This window comes from Silurus meridionalis, chromosome 26 (assembly GCF_014805685.1).
Source record: "Silurus meridionalis isolate SWU-2019-XX chromosome 26, ASM1480568v1, whole genome shotgun sequence".
Taxonomy (NCBI): domain Eukaryota; kingdom Metazoa; phylum Chordata; class Actinopteri; order Siluriformes; family Siluridae; genus Silurus; species Silurus meridionalis.
The window spans coordinates 1,063,792-1,080,793 of NC_060909.1; the positions used below are offsets into that span (position 1 = coordinate 1,063,792).

Sequence of the window (17,002 nt, forward strand, 5' to 3'; positions counted from 1 at the left end):
CTGTGTTGGAGTGAAAGATCTCCTGCAATAGAGCTCTGACATCAACCCTATTGAACCTCACCTACATCAGTGACATTATTAACATCCTTAAAGAAAAAAGAGCGCAACTCTCCACAAGCACAATCCAAACACATCTATAAATACACTGCCATATAGAGGCATCACTGCTCTGGTTATGCCTATCAAGAGCTGAAAGCCTGAAGAATGATCCATGTTCAGCAGGGTGAAACTGTAGCTATCAGGCAAGGTGGTCAATATTCTGTCCCAGCTGATGCACTGGTAGGAGGGACGTATAAAGAAATCCATACAGACGGCTCTGCATTTTGAATGAACTGCTCCAAGGCTAAAGTTTACCGTGTATACACACAAGCAGGTGGGATTCAGATGCTAGAATTAACCACTGTCCAATAAACCCCCCCAAAAATCCTTTCTCCAATAAACCAAACCTCATACTCCAATAAAGTCCAGCATCAACATTCTCCTCTAAACCTCAGTAAACATAACTCCAATACACACCCTGAAAATCTCTACGTTCTACATTCAAAATATTTCCTCTACACCCCAAAGCACACAATAAAGTCCAACATAATTACAAACACTCGTAATTAAAGCCCTGCCAAATACTTCTCAACATTTTCCAACATTATAAAACTAACTGCCGATTTGTGTGTGTGTGTGTGTGTGTGTGTGTGTGTGTGTGTGTGTGTGTGTGTGTGTGTGTGTGTGTGTGTGTGTGTGTGTGCGTCCTTCCTGAAAGTCTGAACCGAAGTTGTAAAAAAATAAAAAAAAATAGAAGAATGTTGTGGCATCTTTAATGAAATCTTAGAACTTCTCTGAAATTGCTGCTCACTCTGAAGGTGTATCTGAAGTTCACAACAGTAGGTGAAGTAAACAAGAATCATTCTTTGATTTTGCCTGAATGCTTTATACCTAAAGACACTCTATATGGACAGCTGATCATAAGTTCACTCCCTATTTAGTCCATATTTGCTGTTATAATGAGCTCCACTCTTCTGGGAAGATGTTCCACTTGATTTTTGAGGTTTCATTCAACCACAAGAGTGTTAGTAAAGTCATGTACTGATGTAGGTGAGACGGTGAGGAGGCCTCGGGTGCAGTCAGATTCCAAAGGTGTTCAATAGGGTTGGAGCTCTATAGCAGATGATCTTCCAACCCATCTAAAGCAGATCTTTGTGGAGCTGGCTTGTGTGCACAGGAGCATTGACATGCTGGAACAGGTTTGGGTCTCCTAAATTAAATGATGTTTAAATGGAATGCTACCACATTTGGGGAAGAAGCACATATGGCTGGAAAAGTCAGGTGTTCCAATACTTGCTGGTGGTCTTCAGCTGTTATTCAGTAAGCTGGATTTGCTGGTATTGTGTCTCCATTTGTGTAAGATTGTTTATACAGAATCCTTTATAGATGCTTTATGGCATGTGTTCGTAACTAGAGACATGTATTTGGACTGAACTAAACAGGATGCAACAGGGTTTTTAGGCAGATATGAAGCTGTTGGAGCAAATTAAAGCATGTCAGAGGTTTTTCACCGCAACCTGGTGCTCATTCTCGGTTCATTCATTTCATCTTCAGCGTCTGTTTTATCATGGTCATTTCTTCATGTTTTAAGGAATTCATTATAACAGGGGTCAAACCTTTTGAGGAAGCATGTGGGATTTTTCCAATTCCTGCACAGGCCACAGTTTGTAGCATTCCAGTTAATATTAGCATTAGCTATATTAGCGAATCAGCTAAAGGAATCAGGCAGTATGACCTGTGTTTCTGCCACCTCAAATGCACCAGTTTGGGCAGGAAGCGTAAATGTCTGGTGCCTCTCAAGGTTTCTTCTTCATACCGTCTCAGGGAGTTTTTCCTTCGCCACTGGGTCGCTCATTAGAGATACACTTTCAGTTATAAGAAACAAACCTATACATTATTTTATTTATTGCTTTAATTCTCTAAAGCTGTTGAGATTGTGATGTCCAGTGTTAAAAGTACTCTACAAAATGTTTTTTATTGGATTGGATTGGAGAAGATTAAATTATATTGTACTAGATTAAACTTGATCGGATTGGATTGCACTTGATTAAATTGGATTGTAATGGATTGGATTCAGATTGGACCATATAGGATTAGATTGGACTGGATTTGAATGAGACTGGACTGGATAAGAGTGGATTGGATTGGGTTTTATTGGGTTGGATTCGATTGGATTTTATTCGACTGTATTAGATTAGATTGGATTAACTAGGCAGTATTGGATTGTATTGGACTGGACTTGATTGGTTTATACCGGATTGGATTAGATTAGACTGAATTGAATTGGATTGGACTGGATTGGTCAGTATGTGACTTGTCACATTGTAACTATTTGTTACATTCTATATATGAGGTCATTAGTATAAGACCTAACGTTCATATAAGCATGTTTTTAGCCATAAATTTATCCAGTTGCCCCAATGGCCTTCAAAAACAATGCCTTAATTGAATAGAATCCATTCAAATCTCAGAATGTTATTTTTAGACACAAAAAAATCAGCCCTTGTTTTGTTGTCAGCCCCTTCAGCACCTTTATGCTTGGATTTGATGTCGATTTGGACAAATGGAACGTTAGTAGCTAACGAAGGACTTGTTAGGTAACCCCTGCAGAACTTTCCCACCTTTCAGAAGACCCAGTTGAACAGTGCCTCTCATGCTCTCTTGCAGGAACATGGGCACGTTGTCGTTCTTGTCGATGACGCACACCTCTACACTAAAGCTCTGCGGGTGCATGGATGCCATGAAGGACACCTGGAAGAAAGGCACAGGAGGATTTAATGGTCACATAGCAAGTCTCTTTTTTACAGTGCCCACAGTGAAGCCTTTCATCCTATGATGTGGCTTGCAATTTTTTCACAGCAATTGTCAGGTATTTTTGGCGCAGCCTTGAATGGGATAGATTGGATACTCAGTGGCAGTCCAGGCTTTTTTTGTTGCTAAATTGCATTTCAATTCATTGTAAGTAATAATTAAACCAATTATAACGAATGATGACGAAAATAGTGACCACATTCGTGACCATTCTGACGAAGTTTCTGAAGTGGACTGACAGTTTGGATTCAATGTAATTAAATAATTCATTCTCTAGTTTGTTTCTACATCATTCTACCTCTTGTTTGTTCTCCAATTTCAGTTCAGTTGTCAAAAAAAAGGTCTGTTTTGGAAAAAAAGTCACCCTGATTGCTGTGTACAATGATTAATGTTTAATGAGTAAAAAAATCTTGACTGTAAAGTCTACCCACTTGCAGGGAGTATGATGGCTTCTTCTCCCGGTCCAGTGGTTTTAGGGCGTACAGGAAGCCTGACTCTACTCCAAAAATCCCCTCATCATCACCAGTTACCACCAGATCAGCATGGGTTAAGGGAAGATCAGGCAGCTATGGAAATACGCAGTAACAAAACACAAATAATGATTTGGGAAAATTCGATGTTAAAAAGATATAATGATACTGATCGTCAAAATGTTCATTATAACAGTTTTTTATTTTCTTTGCAGCAGATAACAATAAAACTATTAAATGAAAAATAAACAGAGTAGCTAATAAAGTAATAAGAAGATATTAAATGTACAGTAGAGTATTGTAATATATTGCTTTGTATAAAATAATGCATACTCCTTTACAATGGTTCATTTGGCTGATGGGATTTAAACACACTACCTTCTGATCTATTATTAATGGGGGAAGGGATAGTTCAGTGGTTAAGATATTGAACTTCTGATCAGAAGGTTGAAATCTAAGAACCACTAATCTGCCACTGCTGGGCCCTTGAGTGAGGCCCTTAACCCACAAGTTTGTGTTTTTGTATAAGGGCCATACATTTTAATGTATCACATTTAGGAGGTGGTGGCTCAGTGCTTTACGGCATTGGACTTTGGAATGGAAGGTCATGAGTTCGAATCCCAGCACCACCGAAGCCCTTATCCCTCAACTGCTCAATTGTAAGTCGCTCTTCTGGATAAAGGCGCAAATATAAACGTTAATCACTGAGCCAACACAAGAACCCTGTTAGAAATCACAAGCCACCGTTTTCAGCTCAAGCAATTAAAGTGCAATGTTGGAGCACTTTATTTGGTTCATGGGTTGCTTTGTGTGTGAGATGTGTGTGCTGGGGGAAGGTTGTTTAGATGCTACCCATGCTGTGGAACCCACTGAGCCTCACATGGCTAAAGGGAATTCTGCTGCTGGCAGTGATAACCCCGTTTAACAACGGAATGTAAACACATGTTACAGTTGGGTTAACCCGTGTTCCCAGTTTTCAATAACACACACGTCTCTACTGGGTGCGTTTTCCAGCTTCATGAAGGGTCACTATCATCGGACCATTCTTCAGTAGGGATTTAGTTTTATTACCAGTTGAATTGTAGGATAAATTTATAATTTCTCTTTCTGCTTGTCTCAGTTATTATATAAATTGCTCAAGGACCCAGCAGTGGCAGCTTGGGATTTTAACTCACAACCTTCTAATCAGAAATCTAACATCTTAACCACTGTGCTACCACAGCAGGAACCTTCTCCTCAGCTTGTTAGCCAGCAGGGCATAATGTAAACATCAGAACTACATTTTCATCTCAATAACTTTGAGAAACCCTCTGATTATGATGTTCTGCACCATATGTATGTCTATTTATATTGTTATCAGTGTGTAAGAGTGTGTAAAAAACACACAGTGTACTCATTAGTCTTATAGTTCCAGCATTTCACTAAAGACTTTATATAATGACAAATATCTCTGTTTAATTGTTATAAAAAAAAACTTTATATTATAGAACTATTGCTTTATTAGCAAAATAATGTTGGTTTGTACAAAGAACATGAGTCATAACCTGTCTTTCTGAAAGGTTGAATAAACATAATAACCATCATTAGGTCCTTTCAGTGGCAGCAGGATCATTAATCAGTCATCAATACGTTCAAATTCAACACTTTATGGGCCTCGGTATTGAACACTGAGTGAGGCAGGATTGTCTTTTGCAATTTCCTCCACTCACAATGTCAGAAAGGAAAAAGCGATCCAGAGGAGAGAGAAATGCTCGTTATTCCCACAGCCTCTGGTTTAAACTCCTGCCGTTTTCTGCCCAGCGTGACTGGACTTCTCGCTTTGCACTGGAGCCTCATATAAAGTGTAGTGACGCATGCAGCTTGCTCATAATTACATCTTGGATCATTGAATTTTGTGAAAGAGGTAAATGAATAGCATGTACACAAGCCTGCCTGCTTTTTAACCCCCTAACCACAACACCCCCCACACACACACACACACACACACACTACCACCACCACCCCACCACCACCCTCACGTCCATTCCTTCCTCAGTCTATATCTTACACAAAAAACAGCAACACAACGGCAGCCAATAATAGCCGCTCCATTTAGATCTGAACTGTGATAGCAGAGAGATTCCTTCCACTGAGCTTTAAAGAGTTTTAACAACAACAGAGAGAGAGAGAGAGCTGGAAACTCGTTTTTGGGATATCAGACAAAACAGCATTATTGATTCTTCGATTTGTTCTACAGGAGTTTCCTAAAATAAGAACTTTTTTTTTTATGTTTTAAGCAATAAATTAGTTCAGATTTAGAGCAACAGTGCTCGCTCGTTCCTTTTTAAGAAGAACTCACCTTGGTGAGGTACCAAGGGAAAATACCATCATAGTTTTCTGGAACACCAATCCGAAGGTGTGCTGCTTCTCCGTATAAAACAGACAGACAAAGCAGGAGCTAAAAATAAAAAGATTTTAGCATAAAGGAGCATTTAGTTTCATTAAAATATGAGAGAAAGCTATTACGTGCAAAAAGTAGGAGAAAAAGAAAAGAACTTGTCATACGTTCAAGCTTTTGATCCATGAAGACATCGTTCAATGAACACACTGTGGCCTGCGACACAAAACATTTCAATTCCATCATTCCTTTTAATTTTACACTTTATAAACAGGTGCATTTTAAGTCCTGAACTGAAATTTTGACTCAATAATGTGAATCTATTCGATTAATTTGATCAAACAAAAGCATTTGAAAACAATCAAATGTCTGAAATAATTAAATCTTCAGACCTGCTATTGTAACTGGTTTAATTTCTATCTCCAATTGCATGAATTGGAAGTCAATGCATTCAATAGCAAAAACATAAGACATAAAAATAAGACCTACTGTAGAAGACTACATTCTCACTGAGCTGATAAGACCTACTTGTCTTTTGTAGATCTTTCAATGCAAAAATATCCGTCATATTTTCAATGGATTTGAGAGGAAAAAGGACGTACCTTATAAAAGTGGGTGAGTGTCTGCTCTGGTCCCCAACAAAGACAGAATGGTTAAAGTGAGGTGTGAGGGAACAGTGTCTACTCTCCGCAAATTAATGTTTAACCGCTTAGTTTTCATGCAAAGGCGCTTAAGTGCCTTGTTTTCCTTTAATGATACTCCTAGTCAACAAGTCTCTGCATAATTCCACACCTACATATGGATGAGGGAATGCATTAAATGCAACAGGGCTTCCTGAGGAAATTGTGTTTGTGTGTGTGCACACGAGTGTGTGTGTGTGTGTGTTAGCAATAATCAAGAAGTTTGCTCCTTAAATTAGTTCTTTTTATTATAAAAATCAGTGTAAACATGTAATAAAATTAACAATAGAATAACGTTCGATGGAAGTGCAAATCAAACATTTCGGAAAAAAACAAAAACAAAAAACAAAAAAAAAAGGTCAATTTATTGCCTCTACGTTATTCAGTTACACCTTGAACTTAAATAAAAGGTTGAGGATAACATGTGAAATTCGCACTCCAGAGTTCCCCTTTTCCCCCAAACAACATCCTGTGTTTCTGAAGTGCTGAAGTACGTACCCGCGCACTCAGATTCAAGTAAATACGATTCTGTTTTTCATCTCAGTGAGGAGAAATAATTGTGCTCATCATTTAGACATGTACATGAGAACGTGTATCCCATCACCACGACCCGATACTTTTGCTACTGCATTCGCAAAGAACTTTCTTTTCTCGAGAAGGCATGCCCGAAGCTCTCAGTCCATCATGAAAGAGCTTTGAGACCTTGACTTCTAATTGCACTGCTAACATTTGACCACTTCACAACTTCAAGGCAAAAAAAACAAACATAAAATATGAAAATAAAAAATATATAAACTTAAAAAGCCTCATGCAAGTCTACACCACTGACTATTGTAGGGTTCTGTTTGTTGTACAATATAAAATATGGAAATATATCTTTGTACAGTTGTCTAGTCCTTGAGTTAGTGTCCAAAAAAAAACACACACAGCTTCTGGTCTTCATGGCTCTACAAGTCCACTTTCACTCAGAGCACCGAAAGGTCGTGGCAGGATTTGGATTTCTGCCTGAAGGCCATCTTCTTGTTTTTGCGTGCCACCATACGACCCAGAAACCGCTTGGCCTTCTTGCTGATGCTCTCTCGGCGTTTGCAGTTCGCCATGCGCCGTGCGTTCTCCTCCTTGCTGTCTCTCCGAAGGCGGATTTGCCGCACGATTCCCTCGAACAGGGTTCGGACGTTGTGATGGAGAGATGCCGAGGTCTCGATGAACTTGCAGTCGAATACCACGGCGCACGCGCTGCCCTCTGCAAGCAAAACGGTGAAGATCAATAGAGTGAGTAGCAGTTACTCAGTGGTGAGGGATGAAGTTTACTCAACCTGGCATGCACTCATAACCTAGAATTGGGTTTTATTTTCTTAACACCAGGAAATGGATGTGTAACTGCAACATTCAGGAAGTTATCTACTATTGGAATGATTGAGGCAGGGAAAAAGGGATTGTAGGAAGAGTACCTACCATCTACAGACACTTCTCTGGAGCGTACGAGGTCTGTCTTGTTTCCCACCAGGATGATAGGGATGTTCTCGGACTGCCGTGCCCGGCGGAGCTGTATACGGAGTTCTGAGGCCTTCTCAAAACTTGACTTGTCCGTCACAGAGTAGACGATGATGTAGGCATCACCCATTCGCATACACTGATCCTTCAGCCACTGGCTGTTGTCCTGAGAAGATCACGCAATCAGCAGGTCGTCTGGTTAGTGCATTGTCGATGTGGGGATTTTGTTTGTAATGAGTTTATGGTTTATATTAAACTTTATAGTGTGTGTTTGTGTGATTGGCTCACCTGCTCCCAGATGTCATATAATAAGATGTTTGCTTCCTCTTCGTCAACGACGATCGATCTGTCATATGTATTTCCTAAAAGAATGGAATAAAATACTGATCAGCTCATTGCAATATCTCACTTGTATATGAGCTGCAGTCCTGCGTTGCCAGTTAGAGTCATTATAATAATGGCTGACTGACAGCGTCTGTTTGAGGGTAATGGATTCATGAAAATAGCAGCAATCAATAGTTTTATCCCGTAACAAATGGTGATCCTAACCGGCTGTTCCTGGGATTCACCCCCTGATCACAGGTGACGCGCAGTTTCATTACCTGCGTCCTCGTAGTCGTGCGTGTCCTCCACGCCGCCGAATATCCGCGCGAGCGTGGACTTCCCCACGCCGTGCTCGCCCAGGATGACGACCTTGTAGATCTGGCCGTTGGAGTCGCTCCCGGAGGAGATGACCGAGTCGGAGGAGTCTGAGACGCAGCTGTCGCGGTGCGGCTCGCCGGGACTGTAGGACGTGCAGCGGGTCAGGTTGGACAACTCGCCCGGGTACACGGGCGGCATCGAGGAGCGCAGTTCGCGGTCATCCACTGGCATGCTCCTCCGGTGCAGGGTCTGGAGGTGCACGGGGAACGGAGCACTTCCTCTCCTCCTGTCCATGTTCCGACACTTGTCTCCTTTGTTCAAAGTCATGACTTCACGACTGGTTGCCTTGAACTCGAGCAGCTCCTTAAAACCCGGTGTAATCCGTCACAAGGGCTGTGTGGATCAAGTTTATATTGATTATATTAATTATTGATATTTATATACTTATTATTATTATTATTATTATTATTATAAATCCACAATATTAACATATAATCATGAATAGATCAAAGTAATACCTACATTAGATTTTGGCTCCAATGTCCTGCTCCAGTATAAAACTGCACTAATTCCTATAAGAAATGAACCTTCTGCTCGCTTGGTTTGGTTTGTAGCTCGTTCTGTAGATCTTACCAAGTGTGATCCAGGGTCTATGATCAGAGATGTAGACGGGTCCCCCTTTATTTATGGCAGAGTAGATTCAGTGATGTCATGATGCGAGAGGAGGGACTTGGTGATGGAGAATCACCATCAGTGCGCGCGGAGGCGCATTTTACTATGGAAAGCCAAAAGGATCAGGAGTGGCGACCAAAGTTAATGGAAAACACATTAGTCACTGTATTACGCGAATTCATTTTCCACTGTTTATGTTTAATGGTATAATGGATCTTAAATTTTCTCATCCTGGGAGTCACTAATGTGTGCAAGTGGGAGCTCGGAGGTTACAATGCTGGTCTTCTGATTAGAAGGTTGTGAGTTCAAATCTTACAAGCTGCCACCCTTGGACCCTTCAGCAAGGCCCTTAACTACTCACTGTGCCAAATTTGTTCAATAAAGATATTCTGATAGCATGAATGTAACGCATTATTCAGTTGTGGTGTGTCATATTAGTAATAAATAAGATTCTGGTCAAAATCTATGCAATAAACGATCCTGGTGCACATAAAGCGAAAACAGTAGGATATACAAGTAAACGATGTATATTATGTAATATTATTGAATGCTAAGAAAATTCAACATGAACACTGTGCATGCTCCTTGATAATAGAGCTGTCTGAGGAACTGAAATTTATATCCAAACTTGAGATGCAGTACATTACATTTAAGCCAATAAATTCCAATATGGATGAAAAACTTTCTCAGCAATCACATGAGTGAAATTTACTCTAAATAGTTACATGAGTTTCTGAAATTCTTGGTATTTGCTATGCTATGTCCTCTTCAGAGGTGGCAAAAGTCCACACATCCTTCATTTAATTAGAAGTGCAGATACTGGTGTTGTAAAAGATTCTGGAAAAAGTTGATGTTCTGACTGCACTTTTTCACTCAAGTGAAAGTAAAGAAGTTTGAGCTCTGACATGTTCTTCAGTAAAAACTAGTGATTATTACTACCTGTTTTAGTGTCACGCTGGAAACTGAACCTCACATTATATTAATACATTAATACAAAAAATAGTGATTTATTTTCAGTCTTAAATAAAAACACTAAATTTTAATAAATGAAAAATAACATTTTGCGTGCAGTCTCAGATGTTTAGACGTTACTGTACATACATTTTGTCAAAATATAGGCTTGTAATAAACTTATGGCAAAATAAAATATATAATATGTGTCCTGTGTGTCATTGTGTTAGAATATTTTAATATATTTTCATTGTATGTAAATGTATTTTCTTTACTTTTGCCGCTCTTGTGGATGTTTTGGCTTTCCATATCCTGCAGACGTGATTCAGACTCAGGGGTACATCAGAGGGGATTTCCCTCCTCCTCCTTCTCCTCCTCCTCCTCATACTGATGATGTAGTGTTAACTCTTGTAGTAATGCAGATCAGATCTGCATTCATTAACGTTTTGCTGTTATACTGAATGGTTTAAATATAATCATGTAATACTATGATTGTGTGAGTGGATGTGGTGTGAGCTACAGTCACATTTTTATAATAGGATCTCCACATAGCTGGCCAACGATGCAGTCATGGAATCCCACCACCCTCTGATATGGCACTGCATATTTAATGGAGGGTTTGAGTTTTGGTAAATGCATGCTCGTCACGTTTCCTACATGAGTAGATTGTGATGAGGTTCATTTTTATGTAAAGGAGCAATCAAACCAAGCCAGATTAGGTATGACTTGAAGGTCCAAGATGGCACAGATGTTATAGCTATAGTTAGATTTACCAATAATATTTCTTATAGAAGATGTGTCATCCCAAACTGTGGTCATCCTTCAGCTATTCAGATGATACACATATGATGATCCATTCATTCAGCTTTAGACTGAAGATGACTTTACTACGCCTGCGCATGTAGAATGAGAAAATGGTCCAATCCCGACATCTAGTGTTTACTTACTGAACTGCACCCTGCTTTGGATGTTTGGATTTATACTTGTGACCTTCCGATCCAAATTCTCGTGCCTCCTCAGCCTAGTCGCCATGAACTTATTGGTTCGGTTGTTAAGCCTCTGGTTTACTGGTCATGAGGTCAGTGGTTCTAGGCCCAGCACTGCCAAGCTGCAGTTAGGCCCTCATAGTACTTCACCCTGTCTGCTCCAGGAGTGCTATACCATGGCTGACCTTGTGCTTTGACCGTAGCTTCCTGATGATCTAGGATATGTGACAATTACAATTTTCAGTTAAAATTAATACAGTTTTCATTCATTGTTTATTCTGTAGATCCTGATGTCTCTTTAAAAACCTTTTTGTATTATTATTCTTTATAAAATATAATGACCAAAGCTCTGAACTTGCTCTGATCCATTTTTTTTTAACTATGGCACAGGCTTGAAGTTTAGATCTCAATTTCCATTGCTTGCGTTTGTTATACATTCACGCATGCGAAGACGCAGATGAATCGCTCTGTTTATACACACAGATTTTTGTTATGAGGAACAAGAAGTCTGCAGCAGCTGCATTAAGTCTTGCACTCTAAATATTTTGACTCAGACAAACAGCGGCTTTTACCATCACACACTTTGTAGTTAATGTTCACAACACTGTTGGGAATTAAGTGTGGTATCGTTTTATGTTGTTCTGATTTCGTCACAGAGGGTTTTTCCTGGTCTTTGCCCCTGTTTGATCTTTAGGGATAAACTTATAGATGTAAACTTTTTCATGTCTCTGGAGCTGCATTGCAACAATAGAATAGAATTCATATAAACAGGGGGTCAGTGGGGGAGTAATATATTAATGTTTTTAACTGTTTATTCATTTAAAACACTTTAAAGAATGTTGCATATTTTTGTTTTCTTCAAGGCAGAAAGCATGTAAATGTACCTTAAATTTGCATCTATAGGCATAAAGATATACCATGCAGGTCATCACTGAAAAAAAAACAATGTGTACATAAAACAGGTCAGAGGCTGAACTTGATCATGACCATTGATTTCTCAGGCCTTGTTTGGACCTCCAGTGTTTCGCTGCATAATTTGTTGTTGATCTTGTTGTATTAATGAGCAGGTTCCACTTGTTTTCCTGCTGCAGATACGGGAAGAGTATTGCGTTCCTTCTAGGAGGAACATTCAGCTCTGTGTGTACTGAAGAGCTCATGCTGCTGTTTATGAGAAGTTTTACTCGCATTGTCTCTCCATGACAGATATACACATGAGTGAGTGTGGAGGTGGTGGTGGAGATGTTTGTATGTGCCCTAGACTGCTTGGCAACGAGCTTCTCTAGATGAGGTGACTCACTGCTGGCTTTGGATCGCTCTGTTCCGCACTTTCATTAGCATGGCGGGTGGAGAGCAGTGTGAAGAACTAATATACCCATGCTGAATAGAAAGGTTGTGGTCAGGCTAATTAGAAGAGAAAACATTAGAGGCAGAGGCAGGAAGCTGTTTATGGTGAGGCTTTTAGGGCACAGCTTTAAAGAGTAGCAATAAACGCAAAGAGGTCATAAAAAAAAAAAAACTGAGATCGAGCGACACCATGTGGCTAATGATTTAAATAACAAGCTGCATAATAACTAAATATCTACAGTATTAATGATCCTTAAATATACATCAAATGGATTTATTTGCTAACGAAAATAAAGATTTGTTGTTCTAAATTTTTTTAAAAAATGTAAGAAAACTATTTTACAAATACGAATTTTACAGATGTTGTGCTTTTACAAATTTCCTAAATGGGTCCGTCCAGACGCCCTTATCCAGAGTGACTTACAATTATCTCATGTATGCAGTAAACCAAATCAGGTTCCACTCCCATCCTACAACAACCAGATTGAAGGTTATGGTTCTGTGGTTATGTTTCTGGGATACTGGTCATGAGATCATGGGTTCTATACCCAGCACTGCTAAGTTGCTACTGGTGGGTTTAAAGGCATTCACCCTTTTCTGCTCAGGGGATTCTGTACCATGGCTGACCCTGTCCTCTGACCCCAGCTTCCTGGTCATGTGACAATTACAATTTGCTTTGGGATTAATAAAATACTCTTAAAAAATCATCTGTTTGGCCCCAAATCCCCCCAAGTTTATTTCTATAGCACTTTTTAGAAACAGCTTTACAGACTTTATGAATGAGGGTGAATAATGTGTATTTATCTCTGATGATGAAGACTGGGGCGACTATGGTGAAGGAAAAACTCCCTTAGATGTTATGAGGAAGAAACCTCGAGAGGAACCAGACTAAAAAGCAGAACCTCATCCTCATCTGGGTGACATCAAGACAGTGATTATAGTCTTTAAACACTACAGAACACTGAAAAGTGAGAACTAACATGAGCACTGGAGTGTGTGATTATGAGTGATGATCTTTCTACAGACAGTTGAAGTTATGGCTCCATGCCAGAGCCTTAAAACACTCCAGGAGGTCCAGTGTCCAAACTCCACATGAGGTGGGATCCAATTAGCACTGGTACGTCTCTAGATGGTTCGGGATGTTTGCAGGCATCTATTTCTTTAAAGGTCCATAATCTTCATGAGGTGGGACGTGACTGGAGCCGGAGGAACACCAGGATGCCTCGGGATGGGGAGAGAAAGAGAAGCAGTGGAGAGGAATTAGCGTAGCTGCTGTTCATGATATTAACAGCACAAGTTGATAATGTGATGTGATCAGATGTTCTGGAGCACAAGGTTATGATGTGATGTGTGTTATGTGTAGAACTTGCTAAAACATACGTCTTTAATCTGCACTTAAACTGGGAGAGTGTGTCTGAGCCCCGAACACTGTCAGGAAGACTATTCCAGAGTTTAGGAGCTAAATGTGAGAATGTTCTACCACCTTTAGTGGACTTTGCTATTCTACTACTAGAAGTCCAGAGTTTTGAGATCTCAGGGAGCGTGAGGGATTGTAGCGTGTTAAAAGACTGGAGAGATACATGGAGATAAAACATTTAGTGTTTTATAAGTGAGTAGCAGTAGTTTGTAGTGGATTTGAATCTTAACAGGAAGCAAGTTTAGCGATGAGAAGATTGGGGTTATATGGTGATATTTTCTCCACCTTGTGAGAACTCTGACTGCTGCATTCTGAACTAACTGTAGCTTGTTTATTAATGACGCAGGACATCCACCTAGTAATACATTACAATAGTCCAGTCTGGAGGTCATCCATCTATCCATCTATCCATCTATCTATCTATCTATCTATCTATCTATCTATCTATCTATCTATATCTATCTATCTATCTATCTATCTATCTATCTATCTATCTATCTATCTATCCATCTATCTATCTATCTATCTATCTATCTATCTATCTATCTATCTATCTATCTATCCATCTATCTATCTATCTATCTATCTATCTATCTATCTATCTATCTATCTATCCATCTATCCATCTATCTATCTATCCATCTATCCATCTATCTATCTATCTATCTATCTATCTATCTATCTATCTATCTATCTATCTATCTATCTATCTATCTAATCTTGTTTTTATTATGTTCTATGGTCGTGTCATTCACACTGGATATCTCTCCCAGGATATTTTTTGTTTTTCTCACCAGACTGTTGTAAAATTCCCAGGAGTCCAGCAGTTTCTGAAATACTCAAACCAACTCATATTAGATATTAGAATCTGTATCACAGGTACAGTAACAAAGATCACATTTTTATTTCATTTATTACATAAATATACCTGTTTTTTTTCTCAAATGCACTCCGACCCATTTTTTTAAAAATAAATAAATAAATAAATAAATAAACTCATTAATTCATTATTAATGCTGTTTGCATTTAATAATTTGCAATTTAGTCGATTGGACAATGTTCTCTACCTTAGATCTGATATTCTACTTTGCCTTGTTGCACATTACTGTATAATTGTTATATGATCTTTGTATGGACCTGATGGTGATTTTAACCTGAATTTTTTTGTAATTAATTATACGATAATTCGCACTTAGCTGGTTGCTACATCATAACTGCACCGTTTATAGAATATAATATAATATTGTAGGCACGTGCATGAATTAATTATCACTTGAATTCTCTCTAAATTAAAAGTCACATAGCAGAGGATGGTTTCGATCCATCGACCTCTGGGTTATGGGCCCAGCACGCTTCCGCTGCGCCACTCTGCTTCATGGAAGAACGAATCCTCAAACACTGTATAATAATAAAATAGAAACTAATTATTTTATTTATCGTCTTGCATATTCTGCTTTTTGCGCCAAATCTGGTTTTTTCTTATTCACGATTTTAATTAAAACAAGTCGCATCAAATTCTGAGTGCCATTTCTAGATTGCCCACTAGGGGTCACTGTGGAACTGGGAAAAATAAAAGGTGTTGGTCTGTGTTTAAGTTTCATGCAGGGCTTCTAAACTTCTCAAACACACCTGTTTCAGCCTCCAGCGATCCTGAGAATCACCTGATCACTTAGATTAGGTCGTCCTGGAAATAAGTCCTGGCAAATCAATCAGAAATGGCTGATTCACTCATATCTCCATGCTGGTCCATATTGTCCATGCGGTTCTTCTCCAAACTGCTGATTCAAAGTCTTTCTCCTCACTCCAACTAAGAAACCCAAACATGGTCCAAGCACGACATTGTTCATTTGCACAACACCATATGTATGAAGATGTGTTTTTTTGTGTTCAGGTTGGAGTGGAACCACTTTCAGTGTCCTGCACAAAGTCCTGACCTTCTCAGACCCACTGACCCAGAACTGAACCTCGGATCTCTGTGATTGACCTCAATCATTCTCTTGTAGCTGACTGAACACATGTTTGACGGTCAAATGTTCACACATTTTTGGCCATATGGTGTATTATAATAAAAATCTTCTCTGGATATTTTTTTTTCTGATGAAGATTTCAGCTTGGACCAATAACACACACACACACACACACACACACACACACACACACACACACTTTATTATGAGTTTAAACAAAGTAATTGGCTGGGAAATAATAATAGTGATGAGTCTTTGAGAGCAACTGTGGCCTTCACCAGCAGAAGATATCTAAGTGCTGATAATGAACTTAATCACAAAACACAACCTGAGCTGCTTAAGCTTGTAAATAGACCTTTACCAGCTCTTAAACTATTTTCCAGATCAGTGCTGAGTTCAGCTCTGCTGATGCAACTGGTCAGGAAGCTGTAGCTCATTGGGTAAGCGTTTGGACTTGAAAAAGAACGTCATGATTTTAAATCCCAGCCCCACCAGTGTACCACTGCTGGGTGCTTGATCGAGGAACTTTACCCTCAACTGCTCAGTTCTAAGTTGTTCTGGAAAAAAGAACCAAAATTCTATAAATGTTTTCCAGGAAATTCTATAAATTGCAGTATTTTAGAATCGATTCCCATCTAACAGGAAGGCAGGACCGGTTCAGACTTTAGGTCCTAATGTTATTATATCATATCACACCAGGGATCTCCAAATCTTTAAATATCGCGTCATATCATTATAGTGGAAAACCAGTGTATGAGATGAATTCGTTCCTAAAAACCGCCCGTGTTTCCATCTGCTCGTTAATTTTAACATAAAAATGAATGTAAAAGCAAATCAGTCCGTTCCCAGATCTCAGGCGATCGATTATCTCAGCCCTTAAAATGTTTTATGCCTAATTTAACACACAAATAAACAAAGTATAAATATAAAAGTAATAAATTATAAACAGGGAAATAAATCACTTTGTTAATTATGATTGTACTTACTGTTGAACTTGACGTGCCATAATGCAACGATCTCACGTGCGTACACGTGCGTACCACGTTCGTGCTTTTCTACAATTTATTTCTTTATTTCAATGCTTATTCTTTTCGCAATCTTCCGTCCAGGCTATCAAGACACTTCTTAGGACCCATGATGCTAAATTTATAG

At 39.2% G+C, this 17,002-nt stretch overlaps 2 protein-coding genes, 1 long non-coding RNA gene and 1 other non-coding gene across 4 annotated transcripts in view; 1 reads left to right on the forward strand and 3 right to left on the reverse strand.

The window, feature by feature from the left end:
- The window catches only part of LOC124379948, a 10,083-nt gene extending 6,957 nt beyond the window's left edge, over positions 1-3,126 (forward strand). The window contains exon 2 of the long non-coding RNA XR_006924551.1: positions 2,707-3,126. This is a non-coding gene — a long non-coding RNA (uncharacterized LOC124379948). The remainder of the gene's footprint in view (positions 1-2,706) is intronic.
- Positions 1-5,912, reverse strand: part of cdh16 (cadherin 16, KSP-cadherin) — a 37,676-nt gene extending 31,764 nt beyond the window's left edge. Inside the window, exons 1-4 of the mRNA XM_046840598.1 lie at positions 5,865-5,912; positions 5,659-5,757; positions 3,282-3,416; positions 2,661-2,790 (exon numbers count right to left, since the gene is read on the reverse strand). Of these exons, the coding sequence (XP_046696554.1) occupies positions 2,661-2,790; positions 3,282-3,416; positions 5,659-5,757; positions 5,865-5,891 (391 nt within the window). The 5' untranslated portion in view covers positions 5,892-5,912. The remainder of the gene's footprint in view (positions 1-2,660; positions 2,791-3,281; positions 3,417-5,658; positions 5,758-5,864) is intronic.
- Positions 5,913-6,599: 687 nt separating this feature from the next.
- On the reverse strand, positions 6,600-9,210 carry rrad (Ras-related associated with diabetes). Its single transcript, XM_046840530.1, has 5 exons — positions 9,036-9,210; positions 8,474-8,906; positions 8,160-8,233; positions 7,833-8,037; positions 6,600-7,620 (listed from the first exon to the last, which is right to left on the reverse strand). Exons 2-5 carry the CDS (start codon positions 8,838-8,840, stop codon positions 7,343-7,345), a joined length of 924 nt encoding a protein of 307 aa, XP_046696486.1. The 5' UTR covers positions 8,841-8,906; positions 9,036-9,210; the 3' UTR covers positions 6,600-7,342.
- Positions 9,211-15,184: 5,974 nt separating this feature from the next.
- trnam-cau lies at positions 15,185-15,256 on the reverse strand. Its single transcript has one exon. It is a non-coding gene; the product is annotated as a tRNA-Met (tRNA).
- Between the last annotated feature and the right edge of the window lie 1,746 nt (positions 15,257-17,002).